Source organism: Fibroporia radiculosa, assembly GCF_000313525.1.
Source record: "Fibroporia radiculosa TFFH 294 genomic supercontigs, scaffold1147, whole genome shotgun sequence".
Taxonomy (NCBI): Eukaryota; Fungi; Basidiomycota; class Agaricomycetes; order Polyporales; family Fibroporiaceae; genus Fibroporia; species Fibroporia radiculosa.
This window is the reverse complement of record NW_012133268.1, coordinates 75,950-88,790: the sequence shown is the minus strand read 5'-3', so window position 1 is coordinate 88,790 and position 12,841 is coordinate 75,950. Positions and strand designations below refer to the sequence as shown.

The following is a 12,841-nucleotide window of genomic DNA, read 5'->3' as shown; positions in this document are numbered from 1 at the left end:
GCCTCGCCGACCTACATGTGCGTGACCTCATTAACTACTGCTGACAATCGCTATGATTGGAGTTTCCACCCAGTAGTGTGAGTGACATTGGACACATATTTTCTGTTTGCGATCTACGCAATTTTATTAGTCTATCCAGCATGCATGAAAGTTACATCTAAGTGGCCTTGTCCTGTCCACCAACGACTAGCCTTGCCGCATTTGCGATGGGTGTCCGAAACACCTTAGCCATGAAGGTTTTGAAGCTTGTATTAGCTGTGGTAAGCACTGTTCGTGAAAACGAATGTCACAATGATGCTCAAAAGGATGGGCTCTGAATCTGGCGTTGATTCTCCAGCGAGGAGGGATTTAGACGCTGCACACGTAGGGATGTCACCAACGACTGTTACTTGATTTGTCATAGAAAACTGCCAGCTCAACCTTTCTCAAAGTTGAGTTCAAATGGCTGGTATACATATAGGTTGGTCCAACGAGTATTATGCCGGCTGCACTGGGCCTATCATAGGGCATTACCTTTGCCCTTCTGACTCATGCTGAACCCACAATCATATCCATATTCTTTTTATTTGTGGAATGATGCCGCGTAGGATAGTACCTACGTATGGCAACGGTCTTCTACCATTGCAATCCTTTTGTAAAACACGGAGACCTTTTTGTAATACGACACGATTTATGCCGCGGTGCATTTCGGGTGCACGTTGTGGCGGGAAGGCCGACCACGTTCCATTTTTAGGCTCCGCTTGAACTTGTGTAGCCCTAGACCTCAAGCGCGTTCCCTTTTTGACCCCCATCCCTCGCGGTTGATCACCCTCTTACGACCTTATTCCACCCCCAACTCATATCTAGACATCCAAGTACGTGTCATTTTTATAATTCTTGTCGTCTATACGCTGTTGCGAAGTAGACGAGATATATATCGTAGAGAAAGCGTGTTTTTCTCGTGTTTACGTTTTCTCTGTGCTTGGCTGGCAACGCGTATGCTCATTGGAAACTTTCAGCATGCGTGAAATCGTTCACCTGCAAACTGGCCAGGTATGTCTCATCGTGGCGCATCGTGTTGGTACGACTCTGACGTGTTCTGCTCCATTAGTGCGGTAACCAGATCGGTATGCGACTAACTGCGGAATGTGGTCGATGACCGTGTGGCTTACCGGCTGAACCCTATAGGTGCCAAATTCTGGGAGGTCGTCTCGGACGAGCATGGTATTGAGGCGGATGGCACGTACAAGGGCACTAATGACGAGCAACTCGAGCGGATCAACGTCTACTACAATGAAGTTGGCGGTAACAAATACGTCCCTCGTGCCGTGCTTGTTGACCTCGAGCCTGGAACCATGGACTCCGTCCGATCTGGCCCTCTCGGAAGCTTGTTCCGTCCGGATAACTTCGTATTCGGTCAAAACGGTGCCGGAAACAACTGGGCAAAAGGACGTAAGTAAATTTGAATTGGGGCCGGTCGCGTCGTTGGCTCAGCGGCGACGAGTTTGCTATGATTCCTGGACGATGACACGTGTGCTGACGTGTCCTGCTTAGATTACACGGAAGGAGCCGAGTTGGTCGACTCTGTGCTCGACGTCGTTCGCAAGGAGGCCGAGGGTACTGATGCTCTGCAAGGTATGTATTGAATGGCTATATCGCACTCGGGTTGCTATTAATACGCATTCGTAGGCTTCCAGATCACACACTCGTTAGGTGGTGGAACTGGCGCTGGTATGGGTACCCTGTTAATCTCTAAGATTCGGGAAGAGTACCCCGACCGTATGATGGCGACGTACTCGGTTGTACCCAGTCCAAAAGTTTCAGACACTGTCGTCGAGGTGAGTTGTATCCTATTCTGGGTTGGATGAATTTTGACGCCAATCCCTTGGTTTAATAGCCTTACAACGCCACACTTTCAGTACACCAGCTTGTTGAGAATTCTGATGAAACCTTCTGCATTGACAATGAAGCGCTCTACGATATTTGCTTCAGGACATTGAAGCTGACAACGCCAACATATGGCGACCTCAACCACCTTGTGTCGATTGTCATGTCAGGCATTACGACCTGCTTGCGGTTCCCTGGTCAGCTGAACTCTGATCTCCGCAAGTTGGCTGTCAACATGGGTACGCGCGCTCATGGTGGTTTTCGGGAAGGAATTAGCTGGCTAATTTACATATGTAGTTCCCTTCCCCCGTCTTCACTTTTTCATGACTGGCTTCGCTCCTCTGACATCGCGGGGCAGTCAGCAGTATCGTGCAGTCACTGTTCCTGAGCTGACTCAGCAGATGTTTGATGCGAAGAACATGATGGCTGCGTCAGATCCTCGACACGGCCGATACCTCACTGTAAGCTTCATTACTCGTAGACCATCTTCAATGGGGGCTAACCTTAAGTCAGGTTGCTGCCGTTTTCCGTGGCAAAGTATCCATGAAGGAGGTTGAGGAGCAGATGCAGAATGTCCAAAACAAGAATTCGGCCTACTTTGTCGAGTGGATCCCCAACAACGTCCTCACAGCGAACTGTGACATTCCCCCACGCGGGCTGAAGATGGCTGTCACCTTCTTGGGCAACTCGACTGCTATCCAAGAATTATTCAAGCGTGTCAGCGATCAGTTCACCGCCATGTTCAAGCGAAAGGCGTTCTTGCATTGGTACACACAAGAGGGTATGGATGAGATGGAGGTGTGTAGTGGCACTCTTGGAACAACCTGCATTACTTACCTTTCTATCAGTTCACGGAGGCTGAATCTAACATGCAAGATCTTGTTGCCGAGTACCAACAATACCAGGATGCTACGTACGTCCCGCTACGCTGTCGTCGACCTTTACTTGTGTCTGATTAATTATGTCTAGGGCTGAGGAGGAGGGCGAATACGAAGAGGAAGTTCCGGTTGATGAGGAATGAGTGAATCACTCGTATGATACCCTGATTCGTACGCTACCCCGGATGCTCTTTGCCCTCCCGTCAAAAGCTCTACCGCATATCCCGTATTCTCCTTTTATTGGTCGTTTCTGAGTCCATAGCATGTACCTCCTCTACTCTACCTTCGTCCGCGCTGGCACCACGTTACCCCTCGTCTGCATACCTGTCGTTGATTCCATATCATGAATTCTAATGAGTTGCGGTCTAACGATGAACCATGAGGGATCGTGTGGATGATTGAGTAATCATGAAGGCGTCTCGAAAGCATATTCAATGTGTACACGTCACTACACCGACTACTAATCTAATCTATGTTCAGACTGTATGATTACAATGCAATTAATGTTTTCAAACCGGATCATTACAGAACGTCCTGCAAAGCAGCGCCACCAGCAGCCCTCTCGATACCCTTAATAATCCCATTGTATTTTTTCTTTGCTGCTTCTGTTTCAGCTCTGCGGCTTCCTCGCGGTCCGTCGTCTTCGTCATCACTATTTTGCCCAGGATTCTCGACGAGCAACTCGGTCATAAAGCGTGCAATTGCTTTTTCGCCCACCTCGCTCATCGCTCGCGAGCCCCATCGCCACTCGTATGCAGCATTGTCGTCGCCGGCAGCTGCTTGGGTTGCTGCGTGACCACGGCCGCGCTTCCCACCGGCACCTTTGATCTCGCCTATTCGTTGTCGGTCGAGATAACCCTGGCGGATGAGCTGAGTGAGATATGAGTCGACCGTCAGCGATTGTTGGGTAACCCGACTCGTGATTGGGACAGTCGCATTGGCTGGGAGACCGAGCCGTTTGAGATAGGCACGCAGGTCGTCTTTCAGCTGAGATAAATAAGGACAGAAGCGGTGGGAGGGGAATATGGCTTACTCTCTCGCATCACCCGCCCATCTACTAGGATGAGCGCGAGGACCGTATATAGCACGCCGACGGAGCCCAGCTCGTCGGATTGGTGCCAGGCAAGTATGCTGCCCGTGGCGCGGGAGCTTGAGTCGTTCTCGCGAGCATCTTCTCCATCGACGAGGGCTGGTTCTTCGCGCTCCAAGGCCAGAATTTCTGGGTCGGGAGCATTAGCCTGTGCTATGATCGCAGGGTGTAACACAGAGCGCAGGATGTATGTCTTTGTTCCGGAAGATGCGCCTGTGAATATGGGGTCAGAATACCCGGGCATGAAAGACGAAACGGTCGTGCAAAATGAGAAACGTACCTTTTCTCTTCACCCCTGTGTTCTTCAATAGATCTGCATCTTTATCGTCGGCATCTTGGTCTAAGGCTGCACGAGACTGCAGCTCGACCAACTCGAGCCCGAACGTCTTGCGCAAGATTTCTTGTGCACGAGCTAAAACAGTATTGAACGCGCGAGTACTGGAGCCGAGGACTGCCATAATGTGAGTCCAATACCAAAAAAATGGAAGAGGGATCAAGCGACGGCGAACCTTTCTTCGATATTTCATCTCTCTTGAGCGGTATGCGTTTGTTTTCCGTAAAGAGCGCAAGCCGAACGAGGTCTTGAGCTTTCCTTTCCAATTCCTTTGAGCGTTATTCAGCATCGCTACTTTGAAGGCGAGAATGATAATAGACCTTACACTGTGAGCGTCGGTTCCTCTCATGTCCTCGTCCTGGTCTACCGCTCCCTCCTGTTCGTCCTCCTCGTCATCCTCATCGTCTCTATTTGCGACACGCTGAGACTGGGCCTGACCGCCCCTCTGGAGGCGCGGCTGCGATTGTGAAGGCTGACGTTGCGAACGTGTGCCCGCACGTGGCATGGTAGGTCAAATGAGTGTGGACGAGGCGGGATGGGTTTCTCAGAGCCCGCGCGACACTGGCAGTCGGAGGTAACACGGTGGTCTGTCTGGAGGATGCGTGAAATGAAGCGCGTCGCCACAATCGCGTCGCGGGTACCGTGGAGCTCAAATTCGCGCCCTGATTCGGAAATGCCTTATCGGTCTTTGAGATGATTGATTTTCTTTCTGCCATTGTTTTTGTACTTTTTGCGTCGGAATGTTTTCAATATTCTAGTCTATATCGTCGAGAACTGTATTCTCAAAATTCCGGAAGGAATCGAGGATGTTGAGCCATTGAGCCGGGGAGTTTTGTCTCTTAGGGCCTTTTTTTTCTTGCCAAATAGCGCAATCATCGCTCCTTGAGACGAGGCCCAGGTTAGCAAAACCCGCCTCCTGGTGCGGAATTTAATACAAACAGATGTGGAGATACTTATCACACCAATTACGAATCCACATGCTCTGAAAATACAGTTCATAGAAGGGGATTGTCTTACAATTCGAGTGATTATACTTTAGAAAATTACCACATTAAGCAGCCGTTTCAAGGAGTGAACGAAGCACTGATAAGAGACTTTGTACAGGTCGTCAGACAAGACTTTTGAGTATACAGACGAACAGAAAACATCTGGCATATCATGTCCATGAGGTCTGATCAAGACACGAGGCTTCTATATTTTAAATCGAAGGCCGATAGAGTTTGGCTGTCTCAAGGATCGGTGGATGACTGTATGTGAATTGAAGCCAATTACGATTATTGAAACATGCAGAACTTGTTTATCCATACAACAACTTATCCTATATCACTTACACAAACACAATGAGTCCGCCACACTTCAAGCACCTTTTAAACCCATCTTTGAAGAACTACGCTGTTCACAAGGCCTGCAGCTTCGATGGTCTGCGTTTCATTGTCTAAAACACGATTCGGGAAGGCGGTATTGATCGTATACGGACGTGAATTATTCTCCGGACGAGAGCTGCGGAATACCAACGTGATATATTAGGGTGAGTGACAAGACTAGGACAATCACATACGCATTGATGAAGTTTCTGATATCGCCCACGGTATGAATCAAATTCATACGGCAAACCATTCTGAAGGCAAAGCATAAACAGATAGCGCGCGGACGATTTTCAGTGATACATACCGGGTTCCATCAGCAAGTCTGACCTGTACACTCGTCGTCGGTAGAGACTGGTCCACTTCAAACCTGGTACTGATGCTCTCTGTGTTTCTAGAGCCCTGTGGCACAGTCCCAGAGGCGACAGGGAAAGAACCTGGCATGCTACCACTGCCGCTACTGCTGGCAGAACCAGTACCTGTGATTGGTGGGATGGGAGAGCCTAGACGGTGACCGGTACCCGAGAATGTATTTGAACCACGAGCCTTCGGCGACGGAGTATAGTCATCGTTCAGACGCTTCACTACACGCAATTCGACAGGCTGTCCAGGAGCGACATTGAGAATATGCGGGGGTGCACGACTACAAGTGTCTTAGTCAGGGCTGGGCTCGAATACGCCGCAACAGAATGATGTGTCCTACCCTGCGTGAATCTCGCCCAGGATCTGAGAATTTGCAGGATCATCGTAGCGCATTAATTCGCCATCCTCAACGCTGAAGCCATCCTGCCAGAACGTCAAATGACGAATAGCCGTCTCTTCTTCTGGCCCTGCAGAAGCAGGAGGTGTAACACAGTAGTGAATATGATTACATTATGCTTACCTGCAGGTACACTAGGATCCGGGATGAATTGGCTTTCTACTTCATCGCTCCCCAAAGTATGCCCCCCTCCAGAAAAGACTGTGGAACGAACCGAATCACTTGTGGCACTGGATGGAGGACCTGCTCTACGGGTGCAAGGGGAACGTTATGAAGGTTTCAGGCGCAAAAATTTAAAGCGCTTACTCGGCAGCGCGACGCAATAAGTCGCGCACGAGATTCCCCCCTGGGGTAGCACCCGGCCTGTCGGGATTCTGAACTGAAATCCCACTGGAAGAGGTGAGCATGCTGCCACTCTGAATATATCGCCGAGCGCACCTCCTCTCGCCACCAGCAAACCAACTTTCTCCTTGGGTCGCACTGTCGTTTTCATCATCGTCGTCATCGTCATCGCTGGCTCTCCCAGGTCCGCCCATCGTGGGGGGTGCGCCACTGCCGACATCTCGGAGGGTAGCAACACGAGGTCCTGAAGAGTCACTTCTTCCACTACTACAGAGCAGCGATAAGTTCGAAGAAAAGTGAACGAAATGCATAGCAGAAATAGCCGACACACACCCAGAGGATCCCCATGCGCCGATGCGACCGATTCCGCCGGATGGTCGGTTCCATAGCTTTGCGGGGCGGGAACCGTTGTTGTTGTCGTCGGACATTACAGTCGAGTGGATTTGTTTGAAGGGTGAACGTAAGGTACCTGTACCATGCAAGCCCAAGGACACTGAAGAGTACAAGTTACACGCGTCCCGTGTGCGCGTCTTGTGGACGCCAATGCGCGTGACTTTCTCTCGCAGTGAAGATATTAATACGAAGTCTTGTAAGTATTTAAAAAGGCTACAGCTACTAGTAGTTTATACACGCAGTAACAGACTATCAGATAATATGTAGGAGACTCTTGCGATTCGGAATTAAGACCATTCTTTATCGGTCCTCGGCGCGGAGACCCATTCATAATACAAGCCAAAACAGTTCAGCATCACATAATGTCATACAGCAGGAGCCAACATAGGAGATGAAGGGAGAAAGCAGCTCAATAAGGTCGACCCTGCTCTCGTTCCCTCTCTATCTTGTCATTTTCATAACATTGGAGAGTGATACTAGCAAGGAAGCCAGGGATGCACTGTTCCTGCTCGACCCAGTACCGCATGAGCTGGGGAAGATCTTCCGGCCCACCCTCGCCCTGCGCGACGAGCTGCATTTTCATGCCATCTTCCCCAGCGCCCGTGGGCTGAAACACGAATGCGGCGTTCAGGTCGAACTGTGAGGTTACACGTACTTGGCCGTTAGGATAGAAAGCAAGCTTGACACCGAGGATCGATGCGATAGCCTCCCTGAATTCCGCACTCTTAGCGTGAAAGATCTGAGAGGGATGTATAAGTCAGCCTCGTGAGGCATGGCATCGGTATGGACAAGAACAAACCTGCTGCAGCCGCATAAGACGTTTCTCCTTCTGTTTCAGTTCCTCTTCGAGCCTGGCCTTCTCCTTGTTTACGACCTCCCAGCTCTTTCTAGGGACGAGTTCTTCATTGCTACCACCATCGCCTTGTCCCCGTGCACCACTATCCTCCAGCTCTTTCAGTCTCTTGATGAGAGCCTCGTTCTCGCCCTTCAATCGTTCCATAGCAGCCTGGCTGAGATCTTCCCATTGCTGTGCCGGGTTATCCTTCAAAGATAGTACGCGAACACCAGGCGGTAAATGCCTTCCGCCACCAATTTCACCGCGTAGCTCAAACAAGGTCTGCTCTAGCTCATCTATCTTCTCGATGTACTTCTCGTTCTCGTTCTCGCTTTCTTTCAACGCTATTATCGAGTAGTGCGATATATTTAGACTCGTTATGGCACAGATAGTTCGTGCTTACTTTGCTGTATCTCAAATAGTGCCTTCTGGTCCTTTGCGATATCGTCTTGTAGCTGCTTCATTGCCTGAGCGCCGTTAAGTGATCTTGAATTTCCGCCTAAAGCATCAAGTTCTTTCTCGAGTTCCTTCACAGTCGATCTATAGTCAGCTACAAGCTGCTCGAGCTGCTGCACCTGCTGCACAGTGGCTTCCTCGATTCTCACACCGTTCTGCGAGGCCTCCTCAGCCGTGAAGCTAGCCTGAGCACTTAAATGTGGGTGACAATGAATGGAAATAGCAATATTACGGGGGATACGCACCACCATTGCTCGCAAGAAAGATGCCTCGCGCTCAGCTAGGATCGCATCATGCTCGCTGCGCGCAACCTTGGTCCTGTAGCTCCGTACTTCAGCTTGAAGACCTGTCAGGGACTCTTCCAGCTCCGTGCAGCGCTTCTCAGAGTTGGCAAGCTCGGCCTCTCGGCGACGTAACACCGCAACGTTGGACCCGTGTTCCTCGAGTAGACGAGCGTGCGTGATACGTAGATTGGCTAAGCTTTGCGTGATGGAGACAGGCGTCTTCGATGGCGTAGATGGTCCAGCATTGTTGGAAGCCCTGATCATACGCGGTCAAGGAATGTCTAGTCTGCTGACAAGTGAAGCCTTACCATTCTTCTCTTTCGCGCCTGGCTGCTTCAAGCTCTGCTTCAAGCCTGCCTACTTGCTCTCGCAGTTCATCGGCTTCCTTTACCTTGCGTTCGAGACCGCGCTTCTGCTCCTTCAATACCTCTATCTTAGCCTGTCTTTCTCTGAACATGACCAGTTCTGCATTCATTTTGGCATTAGAAGTCTCCAGGGTTCGCATATACTCTGCTTGTCGATGAAGTTCCGCGCGAACTACGGCCCAGCTTTCTTCGTCCGTCTCCTGCTGGATAGAACTATCCTGAGAGGCATTGAGATGGTCCAGCTGCGCCTGTAGCTCCTCATATGCATGACTTCGTTCTTCTGCTATATGCCTGTACTCCGCGAGCTCCTCCTCGAGAAGAAAGACCTGTCGCGTCAATGTAGATATATGCGACTTCTGAGAGCCGAGGGTCTGAGAAGTGCTACGAGTAAGAGAAGAGTGTTCGTCTTTGAGGTTCTCATGTTGTTCCTCCAAATTAAGCATAGAGGCCCGTAGGGATCGTAGCTCGCCGTCTGATTTGCGCTTTGTAACCGTTTCGAATCCAAGGGATAACAAGAAGACAAGATGGTCGACACACCTTTTCTTCTTCCCGCTCAGTCCTTTCGCGCTCCTTCTCCTCTCGCTCCTCCTGCTCTCGCTCAGCGAGCCATCGACGGTCCCCTTCAAGTCGTTCAATGATAAGATCCTTCTCCCTGAGTTTAGTCTCGAGGTCCGTTTTTGCGGTCTGTGCGGCAACCAGCTGCCTCTCCAACGATGCGCTGGCCATATGCGAGGTGAATGCCTGTGTGCGCTGGTGCCGCTTCGCTGCGGACAATTGAGGTTCTGGCATAGTCGGGAGAACGTCCAAAAAGGTCGGAAGCTCAGATGTTATTGTCCGAACAATGCAGCGATTGCAGTGAACAAAGCTTACCGCGCTCGAGCTCCGCTGCTAAGGAATCGCGTTTTGCAGCATGAGGCCTCGAAAGCGAAGACGAGAATCTAGAAGCATTACTGACTGGAGTGACGAACCTGTCCCCATTCATCCCGATGTGAGAACACCGCGAGTGCTAATAGTACATACTACGAAGCGGCCGCTGTGGTGGCTGCGAGTATGGTCGGCAAGGGCCGATACAGGCAAGCTAAGCATGGCCACATCGGTATCTTTTTCCGCGGCTGTTTGTTATTTCATCCCCTGCCAATATGTCTGACGACTCGGACTTCTCAGACGAAGATATTCCACTCGCAGTTTCAAAGCGCACTGCAAGGACCATCGCTCAGGAGACTACGGACGATGGGGACCAGTCAAATTACAGAATTACTGGCGCATTAAAGGTGCCTCGACCGACTAGCTACACTACCCAAGCTCTCTTTGGTATGCGAATCATGCTTTTATTCACCTCCTTTCTACTTGAACTCTGTGCTAGAACAAATCGTCGCGAACGATATCGATCTATGTCCTGACTACCAGCGCGGTGCGTCTCATTGTTCAAAATTTGCCGGGATATTCATAGACAGTGTCGCTCAGAGGTTGTCTGGCCGGAGGCAAAGCAAATAGGTGAGTATTTTGAGTATTTTAAAAAAATTACCATGTATGCTCAGAAACTGTTGGTTGATATCAGGCATTGTCGACTCAATTTTCCGTAATTTTTACGTTCCTCCCCTCATATTTGGTGATTCTCGTCTATCGTGTATGCCACCGAATGCTATGACTCATTATTAGCCCAGCGGTCGTGTACCGCGACGACGGTTCGGAGCGCAGGGTATGCATTGACGGAAAGCAGCGTCTCACGTCCATATTCAGGTTCGTATCACGCATGTTGATTCCAGTTTGTGATAGATGATTTTCCCGTTCATTTTGAATAGATTCATGAGCGGAGAAGTGAGTTTTGTTCGCGAATTCTGGAGCTTAGCTGATTGGCATGCAGATCTATCGTGCGTCTAGATTTGATCATCAGTTTGATTCTCCTCTATCCCGCTAATGGCTTCCTTCCCAGACAAGGACGTGTAAGTGTCTGACTCAATGATACCGCTCCTGCAGATGCTTGAAATATTTGCACCCCCAGGTTCACGAAAGAGAAATTTGTTTTCAAAGATATTGGTAAACACAAGTCGGTGAAATTGTTGCCTGAGAGATATGTCAAAATCTTCAAGACCAAGCAAATTGTATGCTATCAGTCATTTATTTTGTCTTCCAGTTTGCTAAGAACTACTTTAGGTCTGCATTGAGTATCAGGATTTGACCAATGAGAATGAAAGAGAAATCTTCCAAGTAGGCATCTTACGCACTCTACATACACAGAAGTGCACTCTTACAGAGTTTTATAGAGAGTCCAATTAGGGATGGCTTTAACTCCTGCTGGTGATGTTATAACCTCTTGCCATAATATTGATGTACTTATGGTCTCTCAGAGAAACTTCAAGCTATTAGTAGCCCAACTGCATCATTTATTAGGGATCTCCAGAGTTCCTATATTAGTGATGGTTTGGCTACTGAGCTCGAGTGGGACCTCAGTAGAGGCAATGACTTCAGGTGTTTAACTCATGCAGTCTACAATATGATGAAGTGGCCCACCTTGAGTTCCCCAACAATTCAAGCTCTCCAGAAGATGCTCCAGCAGCATGAAGAACCAGATCCAAAGTTCTGTAGCCAGGTCCATCAGACATTCCAAGTCTTTCTTATGCTTGCTCAAGATTCCAAACATAAGAAAGCCTTCAAACTTTCTGATGTCAAGAAGTTGGCTCCTGTAGAGTTTATCAGCATTGCAACCCTCATTCATGTTCACAAGGCCAAGCTGACTCTGGCCCAGCTTTCTCAGGCCATAACACTTATGCGGAGGGATGTTCGCAAGAAGGAAGTCGATATCCGTATGAACAACCGTGTTGTTAAGATCATGGTTGACTTCATAAAGGACCTTCCGGTGCTCTCTCCCGACACTCATGATTTACTACCGGCGGCCAAGCATCGGCCATTGAAGCGAAAGCGAGTCGGACGGGAAGATAATGATGACGATGAGGAAGAGGAAGGTGAAGTAGTGCGGCCTCAATCGAAACGTAGAGCCCCCCCAAACCCTGACCCGCCGATGCTCACTGCCTCGCAAGCGCAAGAGACGCTAGCATGGCCAACAGCACCTACGGAGCTTCCGCGGTCAGCGACCCATGGCTCTCGACAGTTGTCGTCGTCGTTGAATCCTGATCGCAACGCGATAGCATCTCCCTCAAATCCCGACCGACTTGCAGCACTCAAAGCCGCGAAGATGCCCTCTACAGCGGAAACGCCCGCCGGACGTCCCGCTCCCTCTGTGACTGCGTCTCCACAAATTGACACCGGCCATCATGGTACCTCCACACCAACGCTTCCTCCTGCTCGCTCTGCAACGCTCAACTCCCCTATGGTGCACGACAACATCCGACCGCCCAACTCGCAACTATTACCTCACCCCTCGCTTCCACCAGTACCGGAATTCACGCTGCCGCGACATAACTTACTGGGAGAGTCGATAATGGCGCGGGCGAAGGGCTTTGATCCACGTCCTGGAGATCATAATTACCAGGACGACCGACGCGATCCCCGCTCATCGGTGAGCGCGGCGTCTTATCCCCCTCCTCCTTATCCTGGCCGCGACCAGTACAACGGATGGAGCGAGCCGCTGCACCTGTCCCTCCAAGGCCCATCGCCATTCTATCAGCCGCCTCGCGAGAGCCGTGGGTATTATGCACCTCCGCAACCGCCAGGATCGTATGGCCTACCGTATCACAGTTAGACAATGGCTGTAGAGATGTGTCAGGGTTGTTCACGGTCAGTCTCACTTGTACAACTGCATTAGCGCGTGCTAAATTCCCTCACAGCATCCTTTCATATCAGAACTCATTGAGTTTCCCTCATTTGGATCATTGAGGATGGAGGGTTTCTACTGTGTCGTAGAGCATACTATCCA

General features: G+C 50.0%; 5 protein-coding genes across 5 annotated transcripts; 2 read left to right on the top strand and 3 right to left on the bottom strand.

Moving 5' to 3' along the window:
* Nucleotides 1-999: 999 nt before the first annotated feature.
* FIBRA_02239 (uncharacterized protein) lies at nucleotides 1,000-2,887 on the top strand (the record flags this gene model as incomplete). Its single annotated transcript, XM_012324104.1, has 10 exons — nucleotides 1,000-1,032; nucleotides 1,091-1,106; nucleotides 1,168-1,431; nucleotides 1,534-1,614; nucleotides 1,669-1,817; nucleotides 1,877-2,105; nucleotides 2,164-2,327; nucleotides 2,380-2,664; nucleotides 2,715-2,779; nucleotides 2,836-2,887. The coding sequence occupies 10 exons, from the start codon at nucleotides 1,000-1,002 to the stop codon at nucleotides 2,885-2,887; spliced, it is 1,338 nt and encodes a 445-aa protein (XP_012179494.1).
* A 379-nt stretch (nucleotides 2,888-3,266) lies between these two features.
* FIBRA_02238 (uncharacterized protein) lies at nucleotides 3,267-4,673 on the bottom strand (the record flags this gene model as incomplete). Its single annotated transcript, XM_012324103.1, has 5 exons — nucleotides 3,267-3,724; nucleotides 3,778-4,047; nucleotides 4,115-4,285; nucleotides 4,344-4,437; nucleotides 4,494-4,673. The coding sequence occupies 5 exons, from the start codon at nucleotides 4,671-4,673 to the stop codon at nucleotides 3,267-3,269; spliced, it is 1,173 nt and encodes a 390-aa protein (XP_012179493.1).
* An 862-nt stretch (nucleotides 4,674-5,535) lies between these two features.
* FIBRA_02237 (uncharacterized protein) lies at nucleotides 5,536-7,062 on the bottom strand (the record flags this gene model as incomplete). The annotated part of the gene is made up of 8 exons (XM_012324102.1): nucleotides 5,536-5,668; nucleotides 5,727-5,786; nucleotides 5,840-6,175; nucleotides 6,236-6,362; nucleotides 6,416-6,540; nucleotides 6,599-6,682; nucleotides 6,731-6,901; nucleotides 6,968-7,062. The coding sequence occupies 8 exons, from the start codon at nucleotides 7,060-7,062 to the stop codon at nucleotides 5,536-5,538; spliced, it is 1,131 nt and encodes a 376-aa protein (XP_012179492.1).
* A 374-nt stretch (nucleotides 7,063-7,436) lies between these two features.
* On the bottom strand, nucleotides 7,437-9,756 carry FIBRA_02236 (uncharacterized protein; the record flags this gene model as incomplete). The annotated part of the gene is made up of 6 exons (XM_012324101.1): nucleotides 7,437-7,766; nucleotides 7,827-8,206; nucleotides 8,266-8,503; nucleotides 8,564-8,858; nucleotides 8,911-9,449; nucleotides 9,505-9,756. The coding sequence occupies 6 exons, from the start codon at nucleotides 9,754-9,756 to the stop codon at nucleotides 7,437-7,439; spliced, it is 2,034 nt and encodes a 677-aa protein (XP_012179491.1).
* A 350-nt stretch (nucleotides 9,757-10,106) lies between these two features.
* FIBRA_02235 (uncharacterized protein) lies at nucleotides 10,107-12,667 on the top strand (the record flags this gene model as incomplete). The annotated part of the gene is made up of 12 exons (XM_012324100.1): nucleotides 10,107-10,278; nucleotides 10,331-10,378; nucleotides 10,432-10,461; nucleotides 10,526-10,576; nucleotides 10,632-10,707; nucleotides 10,770-10,785; nucleotides 10,832-10,838; nucleotides 10,901-10,910; nucleotides 10,970-11,069; nucleotides 11,122-11,175; nucleotides 11,232-11,265; nucleotides 11,316-12,667. 12 exons carry the CDS (start codon nucleotides 10,107-10,109, stop codon nucleotides 12,665-12,667), a joined length of 1,950 nt encoding a protein of 649 aa, XP_012179490.1.
* Between the last annotated feature and the right edge of the window lie 174 nt (nucleotides 12,668-12,841).